This window comes from Paramisgurnus dabryanus, chromosome 2, assembly GCF_030506205.2.
Source record: "Paramisgurnus dabryanus chromosome 2, PD_genome_1.1, whole genome shotgun sequence".
Lineage (NCBI taxonomy): Eukaryota > Metazoa > Chordata > Actinopteri > Cypriniformes > Cobitidae > Paramisgurnus > Paramisgurnus dabryanus.
The window spans coordinates 55,846,519-55,863,899 of record NC_133338.1 but is presented as its reverse complement, the minus strand read 5'-3'; the positions used below and the strand labels follow the sequence as shown (position 1 = coordinate 55,863,899).

The following is a 17,381-nucleotide window of genomic DNA, read 5'->3' as shown; positions in this document are numbered from 1 at the left end:
AAGGATGTTCGAGCCGGTCCCTCTTACCGAGATGATGATGATGGGGTTTTTCCAGCCTTTATCTCATAGTACCCAAAATACGCGGCGGGTTACGATCGATTTGATTTACGCACCGGCTCTACGAAGGTGTTCTTTTTGGATGATAACGCCGAGGCTCGTATTTCAATATTCAGATCGGTTTGCAGCCTTAGACCTGTAAGACGTGTACTTTATGTGTCCATCTCCCCTCGCTTTAGACCGTTTTTTCGCTCTGCGTCGTGGGGTGGGCATATTAATACTAAGTGCACCATTCGAGCTGTCTCTCTCTCTCCGTGTCTCCATAGTCACGGCATTAAAATGTCAGAGAGAGAGCGTTGTTCGCATTCTGCTTTTAGCTACGTCGACTTATAATAGCCCGTTCTTGGCAGACGTGCGCGAACACAGAGAGTTAATGCTTCGGCATCTCGCTCGTTTAAGTCTTCAGGTCGGCTGGGAAAGAGCAACTTTGCCCTGTGCAGAGGATCCTTTTTCTCAGTATGGAAATAAGACTCGATCGACTAATTGGCGTGTTTTACAAGAGCGCGCAACCAGTCAGTTCTGACTTGCCTCGCTTTAATTCGAGGGAAGTACGCGGTCCCTCTGAAACAATTTCAGAAGCTCCTGGACATATGACAGCATGCTGCGGCTGTGACGCCGCCCTAGCTGCTTCATATGAGACCGCTTCAGCGTTGGCTTACGATCGAGTCTCGAGGAGAGCGTGGCACACCGACATACACCGTGTAAACATTGCACCTGCGTGTCATTTCAATTTTTCCCCGTGGTAGACCCGGCATTTCCGATAGAAGATATGCCCCTGAGGGGTCTCCTGGCATTCTGTATATTGCAATGCCCTCAGCACGGGATGATCAGCCACGTATGACGGGCTTGCAGTCTCAGGGGTGTGCATAGCACCCCAACTGCCGCGAGCGGTGCGCTGTATATCTGGGACTTGTACGCTCCGCTATGGAGATGCGAGGGAAGGATGTATTAGCCGACACCAATAATATTGCGACTGTTGCGTTATTTACCGTTAAGGCGGTTTTGCGCTCTCGTCACCTGTCGCATCTCGCTCGTCATCTCCTCCTTTGGAGTCAGAAGCATCTGAGGTCCCTTCGTGCCATTTACATCCCGGGTACGCTCAATACAGCGGCAGACGCGCTTCCCGAGCTGCGCCCCCGGCGAATGGCGACTCCACCCCCAGACGGTCCAGCTAATTTGGAAGAAGTTCGGTTGTGCGTACATAGATCTGTTTGCGTCGCCGGACGATACCCACTGTCGCCTATTTTATTCACTAACCGAGGGCAGCCTCGGCGTGGATGCGTTGGCACACAGCTGGCCGCGGGGGGTGCGTTAATACGCATTCCTTCCAGTGAGCTTTATTGCGCAGACTCTGTGCAAAGTCAGGCAGGACGAGGAGAGCCTTTTATTAGTCGCCCCGTACTGGACTCCAGGAATTGGGTTTCAGAGTTAATGCTCCTCGCGACAGCCCCTCCCTGACGATTTTCCCTGAGGAAAGACCTTCTTTCTCAAGGAAGGGGCACATTATGGCACCCGCGCCCCGACCTGTGGGATTTCCATGTATGGTCGTTGAGCGCGCGCAAGGTTTAGGTGATTTATCGCAAGCGGTATCTAACACCGTCGACGCGGTTCGAGCACCGTCCACAAGACGGGCTTACGCGCTTAAAGAAACCTTTCTCGTCACCCGGTGCTCTTCGCAACGCGAGGACCCCAGAGAATGCCCATTAACATTGTGCTTTTATATCTTTAACATAGGTTAGATGGTAGGCTGTCCCTCCGCCATTAAAGTTGATATCGCCGCTATTTCTGCTCATCACTCTCTTATCAACGGCAGATCAGTTGGCCAGCATGATTTAATTATTACATTTAAGAGGCGCTCGCAGGCTAAACCCCTCGCGCCCTCCCTCTTTCCTCCTGAGACCTGTCCATGGTGCTGAAGCCTTCAGGTCTCCCTTTTGAGCCTTTGCAGTCTACGAGTCTGAGGTTTTTATCAATGAAAACTCTGACCCTGATAGCATTGGCCTCCATGAAGAAGAGTAGGGGATTTACATGCATTCTCTGTTGACGATTCGTGCTTTAGTTTGGTCCTGCTGTCTCACTGAGACCCAGACCAGGCTACGTGCCCAAAGTTCCCACCACTCCCTTCAGAGATAAGGTGGTGAGCTTGCAAGCGCTGCCCCCGGAGGACGCAGACCCAACCATGGCTTTGTTGTGCCCCGTACGCGCACTGCGACTCTACGTGGTTCGCACGCAAAGCCTCAGGACCTCAGACCAGCTCTTTGTTTGTTATGGTGGCCAGCAGAAAGGGAAAGCTGTCACTAAGCAGAGGATGTCTCATTGGATAGTTGATACTATCACCCTGGCTTATAATCTTCAGGGTATTCCTTGCCCCTTTAATTTGAGAGTGCACTCCACACGGAGCGTTGCCTCATCTTGGGCTTTAGCTCGTGGTTCCTCGCTAACAGACATCTGTAGAGCTGCTGGTTGGGCGACACCTAATACGTTCACTAGATTTTACAGTGTTCGTATCGAGCCTGTATCCTCTCGTGTTCTTTCCTCCACCAGGGGGAGCACGGAGAGCAGTCTCGCAGGTCGGCTTGCAGCCTCCAACTGATGCTTCATAACTGTGTCAGTATGGAAGGCCTTCAGAACAAAAATGCGTAATGGTTTGAATTGTTCTTCCTCCGCTGCCTTGGCAGCCTTTGTTGCGGAGCATTGGCTGTCAGCCTTTCACTAGCTGTATCCTCGCGAACCTACGTGTCTGGCTCGGGCTCCACATTGTGTCCCACCGGGTTCCTTTGTGAGTATTTTTCCGTGGGGTTAATCCTACCAGCCCACGTTTCCCTTAGCAGAGCACTGCTTTGCTTACACAGCCACGGCTGTCTTTATTCCTCAACTACGGTTGACTTCGCCCACCATTAGCCCTTAAGACGGGTGGTGGCTTCCGCAGCGTTCCTATCCCGCTCAGGTAGGGCGCTTCCCAGTCGCTGGCACTTCTGTGGGGTTAAAGGAACATCTAGTGCCCGGCCTTCTGCCCTAAAACCTACCTCCTCCTCCTTAAGTGGAACCGGAGGGCTTTTACGCAGTCACTGGAAGAGGTCAGCCCCTAGTGGCGTTTTGATAGGGATTCCCAATTCGTCGGTCACGACGTGACGTCGTAGTGACCGACTGAAAGGGAACGTCTCGGTTACGGATGTAACCCTCGTTCCCTGAAGGAGGGAACGGAGACGTCACGTCCCGTCGCCACAGGTGCTGCCACCTGCTGTTACGACCGGTCACACTTTCTCCCGGCTTTCTCAGCGAAAAGAAGCTAATTTCCCTATTTGCACCTGCTGCTTATAAAGGCACCTGGCGGGGCGGCGCCAGCATTATGCAAATATCTCAATGCCAAGTTCATTGGCGTTTTTGTAGTAAACGAAGCAGATTGGTCTCTCTAAGCGAGTTCCCAATTCGTCGGTCACGACGTGACGTCTCCGTTCCCTCCTTCAGGGAACGAGGGTTACATCCGTAACCGAGACGTTCTCCATTACAAAAAAAACTCCACAAATGTTCTCTGTATTTTGCATATCAAATCTTCAGGTGGTTCCATTACAATGAGTCTATGCCATAACGTTGAGGCAGCCAGATTATTCACCACAAGAACTCTTCCTCTGTAAGACATCAATGGCAATAGCGGTTTCCATTTAAACAATCGGGCAGACACCTTCTCCAGCATTCCCTCCCAATTTTTATTCTGAAATTGTTTACTTCCAAAAAAAACCCTAGCATTTTCATCCCATCTCTTTCCCACAGCAATCCACCTGGTAATTTTGGAGGGTTTTGCCCACTTTTCCACTGCCCAATGATAAGTCCCTCACTTTTTTCCCAATTTAACTTTGCAGATGATGCCTTTTCATAATTCCTCATTGTTTCAGTTAAAATATTAACATCATTTTGATTTGAAATAAAAACATTGACATCATCAGCATAAGCCGATATCGAGATTCCAGGCATGCCATTAATTCCATTAAGGTCCCTTCGAAGTCTGCACAACAGTGGCTCAATGACAAGGCTATATAATTGTCCAGACAGTGGACAGCCTTGCCTAATCCCTTTTAACATTGGTATTGGGGCACTCAACCCTCCACCAGCTTTCACAATCACAAAGACTTCAGAATATAACAACTTAATATATGATATAAAATTCTTCCCAAACCCAAAATTTTTTAAAACCTCAAAAAGATATGTATGATTAACCCTATCAAACGCTTTCTCTTGGTCTAAAGAAAGCACACCCAAGTCAACATTATTAAATTGATTTAAATCAATGACATCTCTTAACAAAAAAAGATTGTCCATAATTGACCTATTAGGAATACAGTATGTTTGATCCTTGTGAACTAATACTTCTAAAATATGTTTCATTCTGTTTGCTAAACATTTTGACAGTATTTTATAGTCTATACACAACAAAGAAACAGGTCTCCAGTTCTTTAGAAGGCACAAATCCCCTTTTTTAGGGAGCAAAGAAAGAACTGCTCTTCGACAACTTACAGGAAGTAGCTTATTCCTTATACTTTCCAATAAAACTTCATACACATCATTTCCTAGTATATTCCAAAATGTCTGATAAAACTCTGCTGGTAACCCATCAATTCCTGGGGAGCGACCGTTTGATAACTGTCTCATCGCATCAGTAACTTCCTTAAAAGTAATTAATCCATCCAAAGACTCTTTCTGTCCATTTGTCAGCTTTGGTAGATCACTCAGCAAATCAGAAACACATTCAAGATCACAAGTCTCAGCATCATATAAATTTGTATAAAAATTAACTGACAGTTTCCTTATTTCTACTGGATCAGAAGTTATGACCCCATCAGGTCGCCGGAGGTGATACATTAGCTTTTGTTGAACACTTTTTTTTTCAAGATTAAAAAAATATGCGGAGGGAGCATCCATATCTTTAATAGAACAAATTCTTGCTCTTATTAATGCTCCTTTCACCTGTTCTTGTAATAATAAACCAAGTTCTCTTTTTTTTCAAATGTTCATTTCGTATATTTCCAACATCATTGTTCATCACAAGAATATTCTCCAAAACATTTATCTCCCTTTGAAGTTTTTGTATCACTGCTTTTACCATAGAAGTGGAATGTGAACTATGATTTTGACAAAATATTCTAATGTTTGCTTTGCCAACCTCCCACCACATGAGCACATTTTCAAAAGAACCCTTTTTTAACTTCCAGTCATTCCAAAAAGATTTAAAATTCTCACAAAATAAAACATCTTGTAATAATTTAGTATTAAAATGCCAAAAATAATTTGGTTTTGAAATTCTTTTCATGTTCAAAGCAAATAAGATCAAGTGATGATCTGAAAAACCGACAGGTAAAATAGAAACAGATGTAATTTTATTGTTCCGTTCTTTACGTATATAAAATCTGTCTAATCTAGCTCCACTAACCCTATTATTAGATACTTTGAGCCATGTATACTGTTTAATTCCTGTGTTTCTTCTTCTCCAAATATCTGTTAACTCAAACTCTTTCAAAATTTTTGACAATACAACACTTGATTCATGGTGAGGTTCTTCTCCATTTCTATCAAAAATAAAATCAATCGTACAATTTCAGTCACCCCCAATGATGGTGCAGACATTATCATCAATTTTCTGGATAGCACTCCTTAACTTAAAAAAGTTACTCACACGCTCATATCCATTATTGGGTGCATATACACTAATCAGAACAAACACAGATCCTTCATATTCTATGTTTAACATCAATATTCTTCCCTTTACAATTTCTTCAATAGCCAAAATATTAACATTCATTTCTTTAGAAAATAAAATAGCAATACCAGCACTTGTATTTGTCCCATGACTTAAAAAGCTTTTTCCTTCCCACCATCTACTAAATTCAAATTCATTATCTGAACTAGTGTGCGTTTCCTGTAAGAAAGCTACATTTATTTTTTGTATACCAAATAACTCTGATATCATTGCTAATTTATTACCATCTCTGCCCCCATTTATATTTAAAGAGCCCACCCTTAACAGCTCCATAGGAGAAAGGGGATAGAAAGAGGACAGAAAAAGAACAAAAAAAGCAAAGAAAAATATTCACCCTGTGTAATTTAAACATTTGATTATTTTTGAGAAGCATTCATTTTATCCTTTCTTAACTTTGTTAGCATCTTCTTCAACCTGAATCTTTTTAGTTTACTTAAAGCATCATAACTAACATTTCTCTGCAATACTTTCACTGTATGAATGAATTTATTTTCATCAGGGAAAAAATCACTGACTTCCATTGTTCTACCAAAGGTCACATCTAGGAAATTGTTTATGTCCTGCAATGTATACATGTCATCTACACTTCCACACTGTGATCCAAAATCAGATATATCAGAGAAAGCATCATCATCTCGCATCTCCAGATCAGCATCAGTACACGTTTCACCAGAATTAGACTTTTCAGTATTTTCACTAGAAGCCCCTTCAACACTAACCGTAGCTATATCATCATTCGTTACACTATCTTCACCCGTTTCAGAAACCTTATGATTCCTACCAGAATCAACCAATTCATGAACGTTCTCAACCTGACTTTCAGTCAGTCCATTACTCTCTATATTTTCCTGAGAACCAGTTTGAGCCTGCACATCCTCAGAAACTAATGTACTACTCTCTCCAATAGCAGAAGTACTAGGTCTCACTTCTACATCACTAGCCTGAGCCTTGTGCGGACATGCGTGCCTTTTATGCCCGATATCTCCGCACTCAAAACATTTCATACTACCAGTGTTCGCGTGAATAAAATACGCTTTTCCTTCGTGCATAACTCTGAAAGAAATGTCCAACTCTGGTTCGTTTAAGAACATAAACACCTGGCGCCTAAAAGACATAACATGCTTTAAGGCCCCGTGTTTACACCCTAGTGGGAATCTCACTTGCCATCTTTCCATATTGCATCAAAACTTTCTCAATTTCATCATTTCGAATGAACGGCGGTACATTAGATATTGTGACTCTAGTCGTCGGAGTAACAAGCGGTGAGATAATAAGAAAATCGCCACTTACCACAATTCCTTCGCTTATTAACTGATAAACTGTATCTTCCTTCTCAAAAAACACCACCACCGCTTTATTCATCCTGGACGCTGTAGTGATATTCTCATACCCAATTTTTTCTCCTATCGCCAGCAACACATCTTCAACAGTGATGCCCTGAGCCGGAACACACCTGATTCCATGGCGGAGCGACACCTGTGGCGCCATCCCCGCGGGGATAGACGCCATCCCGATGCCGCCTCAAACACTAAAAAACGCTCCCCAAAAAAATCAAATGCTAAATAAAAAGAACACACAAACAATCATAAACTTAGAAAACGGAAAAAAAGAGAATATAGAAAAATATAAACGGGAAAAACCCCTGAAATCAAACGTCCTCTCCTCGTGAGCACCCTCACACGCACCCCAAAACTCCCAGCATGCACCGAGAGAGAGAGAGAGAGAGAGAGAGAGAGAGAGAGAGAGAGAGAGAGAGAGAGAGAGAGAGAGAATATAAAATTGACCAAATATGGGCTCTGTGTGTGTTTCCACAAAACTAATGAAAGATGTATTCAAGAGGTATGAAAGAGGTATAATATGGTATACCACAGAGATCAGTTCTAGGCCCTATCATCTTCTCGTTATACATGCTACCTCTAGGAGACGTTATTAGAAAACATAATATCAGCTGTCATTGTTACAGTATGCTGACAATGCCCAGCTTTAAATTTCCTCTAAACCTGTTGAAACCAACCTGTTTTCTAGGCAAGTGGTTTTGAAAGTGGGGTATGGGGATTTATTATATTATATCATGAATATCATAATATAATATAAATTATGTGTATATATATATATATATATATATATATATATATATATATATATATAAAATACCACTCAGAAAAAAGGTTCAAAAGCTGTTGCTGGGACGGTGTCGTTTTATAGGTCTTTAAACTATTTATGTATTCATTCTGAACCATTATTTATAACTGTGAGGTACTTATATGCACTCGTTAAGTAAAGTTGTACTTTTGTTGGGTTTTTTTGGAACCACAAAGCCACAAAAGATCAATCTATGTACCTGTTGAAGGTGTGACATCTGTTGAATTTCCCTTTCGGCAAATGTAACCTAACTTCTTACTGCAGGCCAAACTTTCCCACTTGGATGCTTTACCAGCGTTTAATGCAGCACAGTTAAGGCCCGGCTCCAAAGAGGGATGACCTACAGGAATATAAAGATGACATTCAAACAATAAAAACTTTTACATTTAAACCATTCAGCTGTTTTTCAACTGGATCATGGGTAAAGTTCACTCTGTTTTCTTACAGCAAAATCTCAGTGTTTACAGTATATGGGTCCACACTACAGAGTGATAAAAAGTAACACTGAAGCAGTCTGCGATCTGTGAATTTATACTCATTATCCACTTTTCTTTTTGAAATCTTAAATAGCATTTTTACATCTGGCTGCTATAACTTTGTGTGTTTAAAGCATATTTGATATGGTGAAGAAGAGACCACGTTGCCATCCTATAATGGTGGTTGATACGTCATGTCAAACATGATCATTTACATTTTCTGCAAAGCCACTTACAAATGAGGTAAACAATAGAAGCAAGTAGAGCAACACTAAAAAGCAATACATAAGTGATCATCATCTAGAAAGTGTTTGCTCATTCATTATAAGTATCTTTTTGTCTCAGTAATGTGATACTAGCATGAGATTCAACACTCTCACAGCATTCTAAAGATTTAAAATTAACCATAGTATAATTTAAAGCAACACTATGTAGTTTCCATGTAAAAATTACTTACAGCTCCCCCATGTGGTTGAAAAGCGCAACAGTGCCTGGTATCAGACACTCTTCTGCAGGCAGGGGGAGGGGCGGGGCTGTGTGCTCTACCCTCCACCGCCACTTTCAGAGTGTGCTTGTAGCAGCTAGGAGGCTGCTCAGGTTGCAGCAACAGTACAATTTGTCAAGTTAAAAGTTGTTCTATCACTAAAATAATTTTAGAGACATTATTTAAAGGTAAAAAAACTACATAGTGTTGCTATAAAATCACAAACATCAAGACAAAGAGTATGAATAACAACAATTGTGACAAAGAAAATATAAAAAATCTATAAGATTTTTTCATGTCCCGGTGCATTCTGGGAGTTCTGGATGAGATTTGTAATTATTTGATACCCAGCATCAAGGCCGCCTTAATGCACGGGCTTACCTGGGCTGAAGCCCAGGGGCCTTCCAAGTTCAGGGGCCTCCCAAGTTCAGGGGCCTCCCAAGTTCACGTTCATATTGTTTTGTAACTTGTCAGGTTATCTGTCAATCACTCTAACTGCACATTACATGGCTGCTAATTGGTCCGTGGTAACTTACCGTGAAATAAAATATCAGACGTAACAGATTTTTCTATTCCGCGTAATGTAATTAAGTGCGCGTTGTCAACTTGGCATTCCTGCATGTTAGACTGAGTGTGACAGAGAAACGGGAAATAATCCACCAACAAATTAAAGAGTAATTTCAGAAATTTCATAATAAGCACTGAGGTGCAGGTCTCTCTCTCTTTCGCGCGCACTCGCTCTCTCTGTGCTCGTACAGCTGAGTCTCTGGCATGCAGAAGTCTCTGTGCGCAAGATACTGTGCCGCCAAATAAAGAAAGGAGTTCCCGAACATATTAATACTTATGTATGCATAAATACTAAATACAATGCATACTATATATATCTTCAATAGCCTACAAAATAAATAACTGATTAAAAAACAAGATTCTGTCTATAAAGACTTATCTTTTGTTAACATTAATGCATTTTCACTTATATTTTTAAAACTGTGGTGAGTATTTAGTTAGTGTGCAATTTTCTGCAAATTTGCATATTCCAAAAACTATATAAACATAAAGCTTATAAACATATATACTATCACACATTTTGGTTTTATTTTCACCACAAGTTGCTGTGTGTGGTTGTTAAATAAAGTGTCTTGTGTTTATGCTCAAGTGGGCTCAGTGATATGTTAATAATGATATTATGGTGTTTTCTGGGTCAAAGAGGGAAAACTCACTGTTGTATGTATTGAAATAAACTAATGCATTTTGTGATGTAGATTACCTAGATATTACACTTTTTTTTTTTAAATGAGACTATAAATTGAGGGTATGGGGGGCCTCCAAAACCTCTCAGCCCCAGGGCCTCACATTAGGTTAAGGCGGCCCTGCCCAGCATGCATTGCAGCATGAAGCTTTTCATTTTATTGTCACTATGTTGAGATCCATACTCTGATTCTTAATGTGTGTGTGTCTAAATTAGACAACAGTTAATTTTTAATGGTCAGTGTTTCAAAATCTTTCAGAATGACAAACTGATATGAGAATGCCAGATCTCATACTTCAGTATCACATTATTGAGAAAAAACACTAAAATAATAAATCAGTTTTTTAGATGATGATGTTTAAACATCATATTCTAACCACCACCATAGAATTGCACTACTATCTCTTTTTTGCCACAACAAACATGTTTTAAACGTGCAAAGTTATAGCAGCCAGAACAAAATGAACACGCTAAAAATCAAGAGTACACTTAAAACAAACACTGATCACCATAACGGTGACTTTGGTTTCAAACAGAGATGACGAAAGAGACGATAAAGTCACAGATTGCTTTATAACACTCTGTAGTGTTGACCTATATAAACACCGAGCATTGTTAATTTAACACTGAGAATTTTGCTGATCATTAATGTTTGTTACCTGGAGCCCAGTTGAGGTATCTGAATGGGTTTCCATTACTCCATTGCCATCCACTCTCAAAGTCAACACTGTTGAGTCCGATCCATAAAGCTGAACCCAAGAGATCTGTCAAGCCTGAAATATAAAGTTCATGAAATGCTGCTTTGTTTAGTGGATGAAATTATTTTAGTTTAGGATAATAGTGGGATCTGTGTACCTGATATATAAGACTGTTCATGTAGTTCTGATATACTGAGAAGATCTGCATCTTGTTGTTGGCAGCTGGCTCGAGCTTGATGCCAGGTCAGTGCTGATTGTGTGTTTCTCTGATATAATACACCAGTTACTGGATCACTGTCCCATCCTGAGACGCCTTGAGTCAAACAATAATTCAAATTACTTCACTCTTTCCCCGCCATTGACGAGTTAACTTGTAAAATAAGAGAAAATGCTTCCCTGCCAATGACGAGTATTTCTGGCTTTCCACAATACCGCTATAATCCCAACTATAATACTCTAACCCAACTTATAAAACCAAGAAGTATCGCCCTAGGGCAAACAGCTGTATGTCTGAGAAAGTTTTGAGGATCGCTCTGCATCTGATCTCTATCAAAAGTCCATCACAAAATTGGAATTATCTTAATTTGTTTTTTTTGAAGAAACCTGCCAATATTTGAGAAGTGATAAAAAGAGAACTAATGAAGGTAGGATGAAACTTTTTTTTGTTTGAAAGCAGAAGTCTGCTCTTTCATTTGAAATATTGTATGTTTATATATTTTAAGAAGAACATTTTCTGGAATAAAACTTTTGTGAAAAAAGTTGGAAAAAAAAGTTAAAAGCTTTATGTGCTTTTGCATGCATTTTATCATTATATTTGCTGTATTTTATTTATGGTCTTACGTTTGTCTGGACAGAGGCCCCATTTCTTGTCCGTATCATAATCTGTCTCAGTTGAACACCACAGTTTGCCGTCTGATCTTCCGTCCATGGTGCACTCAGCGTACCACTTGTCATTAAACTTAAAGGGAAACTGACATGGCTTTCCAAATGAATTCCCATCCAGAGTATAAATCTCTACAGGACACAAAATTTGAGGAAAGTGAGAGAAATATCAATGTAGTGAACGAGTGAATCTCCACTGATGGGTTGTAACTCAACACTGGATCAGAAGTTTTTTTTTCTGATGTGGGCAGCAGGGCAATAAACGATGCTAAATATATAATGCAACTATGTATTAACTATAACCTAAAAGTCAAGTAAAAAATAGCACTTTTTACAATGTTTCATTACTTTTTTTTAACCTCAGGGAAAATGTGAAATATATAATTATTGCAAATCTTGCTGTCCTCATTAATTGATTATAATCTAATAAAATGGTAAACTTTTAATGATGAAGTACAAACTTTATCTGGTTCTGTCAGTCAATTGAGAGCTGACGAATTAGTCCTGCACTATCCTGTAATCCTGGTTTTCTCAGGATCTTGGATGGTCATGCTCCACTAAGATCTAGGACTGTTACCTTTGAAAACTTTACTCTGTGATTTACCAATAAACTTTGTGAGCTAAAACGCAAGGGTCGTCACTTGGAGCATCTGTGTTTTAAAACTGGGCTCACAGAACATAAAGACTTGTATGCTGAACACATACAGACTTATAAACTAACTCTTTGTGTAGCAAGAACAGATCACTATGCAAGATCAACCAGCTCTAGTGATTGGAATACAAAAAACTATTTACTGTGATACATGACATCTTAAGACCACCTGATATTTTCCCCTCACATCTATGCTCAATCAATCTCTGAACAAATGCAATTTAGTGTTTTTCGAAGGCTCTCTCGGTAGAGAGTACAGTGACTTGGATCCATGCCTTAGTCACCTCTCGACTAATCTATTGTAATTCATTATTATAAGGGTTTACCTGCGAAGCTTACTTACAATATATAGCTGGTTCAGAACTCAGCTGTATGTATTATACATTACCCCTGTATTAAAAAACTTACATAGGCTCCCAGTTAAATACCATATTGAGTTTAAACTACTTGTCTGACTTTAACACAACATCTTTGAGGTTGCGAGCTGTCAGCCATGCAGCTCCTCCCCTGTGGAATTTGTTACCACTGGATGTGCACCATAGTAAAAATCTTACTATTTTTAAATCCCGCCTTAAGACCTACTTTTCAGGCATGCTTTTATGTGAATGCAATACTGTATTATTTTATTTATGACCTGTATTAATGCATTAATGATTGTAATTGTTGTACTCTTTATTTTATTGTACAGTGTCCTTGAGTGTCTAAAAGGGCACCTATAAATAAAATACATAATAATAACAAATGTTTTTGCATTTACTCAGTTCTTAGTTGCTATCCAAATTTTGTATTTATTACTTAAGATTGTAGATGTACCTTGATATCCATGAGAACACAGATTGTCTGTAGTCCCATAAATCTGCCAGCGACTCCAAGATCCATGTCCCTCAAACAGCATCACACTTGTCTTATCTTGATTATCATAGTAGAGATGTAACGGTTGTCCCTTTAAGCCAAACAAGGTCTCATTTTTGCATTCCCAGGTCTGTAGAGGACTGAGCTCTTTACAGGGCAGAAGGATCACTTTCTCAGAGTCTTTAATGCTTTGAGCTCCCAAACAGAGTTTAAGAGAGACGCTGATAATTCTTGAAGAAGAAACCCATCGGAAACGCTGAGCGTCAGAAGATACATCACACGGTGCCGTCTGTATAACACTGGCATTAATGACATTCACACATCTGTTGTGATCCTCATTGTAGATGAGAAAAGAGCTGTCGTCTAAAGAAAATGTCAAAGAGATTTAATATTACACCAACTACAAAGTTTTTTTTAACTCATTCACTAAACCTGTAGTGCCACTGGCATGCAGAACTCATAAAGCATCTATATTATTTATATCTACTGTATTAAGTTGAGAATGATGCTCAACCTTTAACATCACATCTAGATAGACAGATACATAGACGGATTTTTGTCATTTTTTAATGTTGCTGTAATGAAAAGTGAAATAAATATCTAAGTGTCTATTACATAAAACTAATATCTTACATAAAATAAATGTTGAAAATAAACCAATGTACCTGTTTGACTGGACGGCTGTACTGCAGCATACAAACAAATAAAAACAAACAGTTGAAGACAAAACATCTTCATATCTGAACTTGTGATCCACACATGAAGAAATCCAGCGTGTGTTTGAGGAGTGAGACACTTATATACACTCCTGTTAAAGTTTCTATACAGTCATGTGTTTGAAGGGTTCTGGCTTACAAGTGTCCAAAGTTTCTTCCTTATCTTAGGGACTTATTCCTTTTTCCTTACATGCATCTAAATGCCTTTAGTGGTTTCTCCAAACATGAGATTTAAGTCGATGATTCAGTGGCACAGCCTCTTTTACGCAGTTATTTCAGTAAATTACTAAAATTACTTTGCAATTAAATTAAAAAATGTGCTGTTCACATATGCAACAACATAATTTTTTTACCACTAAGATATCATTCACACTCACTGTAAAGAATATGCAGCATGTTTGTCAAATCAACATTTATTTTTATGTTACCTTAACTTAACAAATTAACAAGTCAATTTTTCAATTTCAAATCGTTTTTTTAAGTTATGTCAAATTTTTACAAGCCAAAACTTAAAATAGCAAGTTGAATTGACTTGCACAACCAAGTTTTTTTACAGTGCATCACGTTTTAGTACAAGTAAGTACAGTAGAAAGAACGGCCAGGTAGGTGCAGGCCTGTCGCAAGGAGGGGTTTTAGGGGGCAGCATCCCCCCTCAATTGTATGGTGATTGGGTGATCTTATTATTTAAGACAAAATATCTGCAAGGTGAATTTGGTTACTTACTTATGCAAGTAGTACAAGCTCTATTTAGCAGTATTTTGTTCAGAGGAACAATACTACTAAACCCTACAATGGTAACTTTATAAAACACATCTTTAGAATATAAATCAGAAAATATATGGCATTATTACACTTAAATATAATAATAAAATAAACTAATAATACTTTAATAAATGATTAATAAAAATATCCTCAAAAAAGCCAAAAAATCATTTAACTCATTCCCCACCAGACTTTTTTTACAAAAAGTATATGTATTTTTACAAGGTTTACAAAATGCCTTCCAGGAATATTCTCTTCTATAAATACATAAAAATACAATATATCAAATGAAAAAACAGGTCAAACGACCCAAGAAAATAAGTCTAGTTTTTAGACCAAAAATATTAAATAAGTGATTTTGTGCATAAAACAAGCAAAACAATCTGCCAATGGGGCAAGCAAAAAAATCTTGAACATTTTTCTTAAAGACTAAATAAAAATAAAACAAATCAAGAAAAATGTGCTTACCCCATTGGCAGATTTTTTTTTTGCTTGTTTTATGCACAAAATCACTTGAATTTGATATTTTTTGTCTAAAAACCAGACTTATTTTCTTGGGTCATTTTGCTCATCAAGGAAAAGCATCTTAATTTAAGAATTAGTACAAATACTTTTACTGAAAACATGACAAAAATACTAAGATTTTTTTTATTATAAATTATAAATATTATAAATATTATAAATTAATATAAATTGTCAACTTAACCTTTCTTCTACATCAAAAAAAATCTTTATTGCCATTTCTCTTTAGTATATGATATCATTTAGTAATTACATTTATTAATTTGGCAGACATTTTTATTAAAAGCAACTTAAGCGAGCATTTAACATTTTAACCAAAGAGCCAAAAGCAAGCAGAGAAACAAAGCTAAGTTTACAAATGGAAATAGAAATGAAGCAATGTGTTTACAGAAACGTCTATGTCAGGGTTTTTCAAACCTGTCCTGGAAGACCACTAGTACTGCACACTTTGCATGTTTCCCTTTTGTGACACACCTCATTCAGTTACCTTACACACCCAGTTCAGTGCTACGTCCGAAACCGCCTAATTCCATACTATATGGTACTCGAAAAGCAGTAGGCGAGGCGAGTAGTATGTCCGCACTGGAATGACATGACGACGACATATGTCACGTGACGTAGCAACATGGCGGATGTAGTACGTCCGAATCTCATTCATACTACCAGGATTCATACTATACAATACCTACTGTTTTAACGGCAAGGTACTTCATCTCATTCACTACCTTCTGTACAGTATGCGGTTTCGGACGCAGCCCAGGTCTTGCACTCTCTACTAATGAGCTGAAGATTTAAACCACGTGTGTCTAATGAGGGGGAAATGCAAATTGTGCATTACTAGTGGTCCTCCAGGACAGGTTTGAAAACCCCTGGTCTATGTAATATACTCAATGTTGTGATTTTGAAAAGTCAGCAAATTTCTTCGAGGAACTTTTTGGTAATACCAACAGCATAATTCTGCACGTGAACAGTTTTGGTTCTTGATTTCTAAAACAAAAAGGAACAGAAACCGATATTTCAAAATCATGTGTTTTTCAGCAATTAATATTGTATTTACTCTAGTTTACTCTTACAATCGCACAAATGCATTTGTGCTTGTTGTACTGTACCTTGATCATTTTTATTTAGCACTGTACAACATGAATGAGAAACAGAGATGTTTTAAAATTACAACTGTTTGATTTTTAAAACAGTCTGTCTGTCCTTGAAATATCACTCTGGAGTGGGATTTGATCTGTTTCCCTGCAGTTAGGATATTTTTATACAAAGTCAAGTATACAATGCATATAAAAAGTCTACACACTCCAGTTCAAATTGCAGGTTTTTGTGATTTAAAAAATGAAACCAAGATGAATCATGCTGGAACCTAACAATAGAAATCATTGTACAATAAAAGTACAATAACCTGATTGCATAATTGTGCACAGCCTTTTATAATTCGGATTGTGGAAGTGTTTAGAATCAACCAATCACATTCAGACTTAAGTTAAGATGTATTTTCTTAATGAGCTAAATGACCTAGGAAAATAAGTTTAGTTTTTATACAAAAAATATAAACTCTAAGTAAATTCGTGCTTAAAGCAAGCAAAAAAATCTGCCAGTGGAATAAGAAAAAGTTTCTTAAAATAAGTTTACTTTTTCCATAAACACTTAATTCAAGAATTTTTTTCTTATTCCATTGGCAGATTTTTTTTTTGCTTGTTTTAAGCACAAATTTGGTTACATTTTATATATTTTTTCTGTCTAAAAACTAGACTTATTTTCTTAGGTCATTTTGCTCATCAAGAAAATAAATCTTAATTTTAGAATTTTTTGATATTTTTTGCTGAAAACAAAACAAAAATACTAAGCAAGAAAGTCATTTTTTGCAGTGTAGTAAACTGTTTTAATAGTACACAGTGGGTGTACTAACCGTTTAGTAGACCATAAAATGGTGAAAAGATTTTGCATGGGTGAACAGGATGTGATCCTGGATCAACACCATTGTAGGTACTGGATCAACATTTTCATTAACCAATCAGATTACAGGATTAGGATTAGGGTGTATGTTAGATTTAGGTTTAGTACTGGGTTAAGGGCTTGTACAAAATTCTTCTCAAACTATTATTTCACACTAATTTGAGGGTTAAAAATGGTT

At 38.5% G+C, this 17,381-nt stretch overlaps 1 protein-coding gene across 1 annotated transcript in view; it reads right to left on the bottom strand.

Moving 5' to 3' along the window:
* LOC135743924 (macrophage mannose receptor 1-like) overlaps positions 1-14,138 on the bottom strand; it is a 105,003-nt gene extending 90,865 nt beyond the window's left edge. Inside the window, exons 1-6 of the mRNA XM_065261829.2 lie at positions 13,910-14,138; positions 13,206-13,607; positions 11,699-11,872; positions 11,016-11,171; positions 10,820-10,933; positions 8,151-8,291 (exon numbers count right to left, since the gene is read on the bottom strand). Of these exons, the coding sequence (XP_065117901.1) occupies positions 8,151-8,291; positions 10,820-10,933; positions 11,016-11,171; positions 11,699-11,872; positions 13,206-13,607; positions 13,910-13,982 (1,060 nt within the window). The 5' untranslated portion in view covers positions 13,983-14,138. The remainder of the gene's footprint in view (positions 1-8,150; positions 8,292-10,819; positions 10,934-11,015; positions 11,172-11,698; positions 11,873-13,205; positions 13,608-13,909) is intronic.
* Between the last annotated feature and the right edge of the window lie 3,243 nt (positions 14,139-17,381).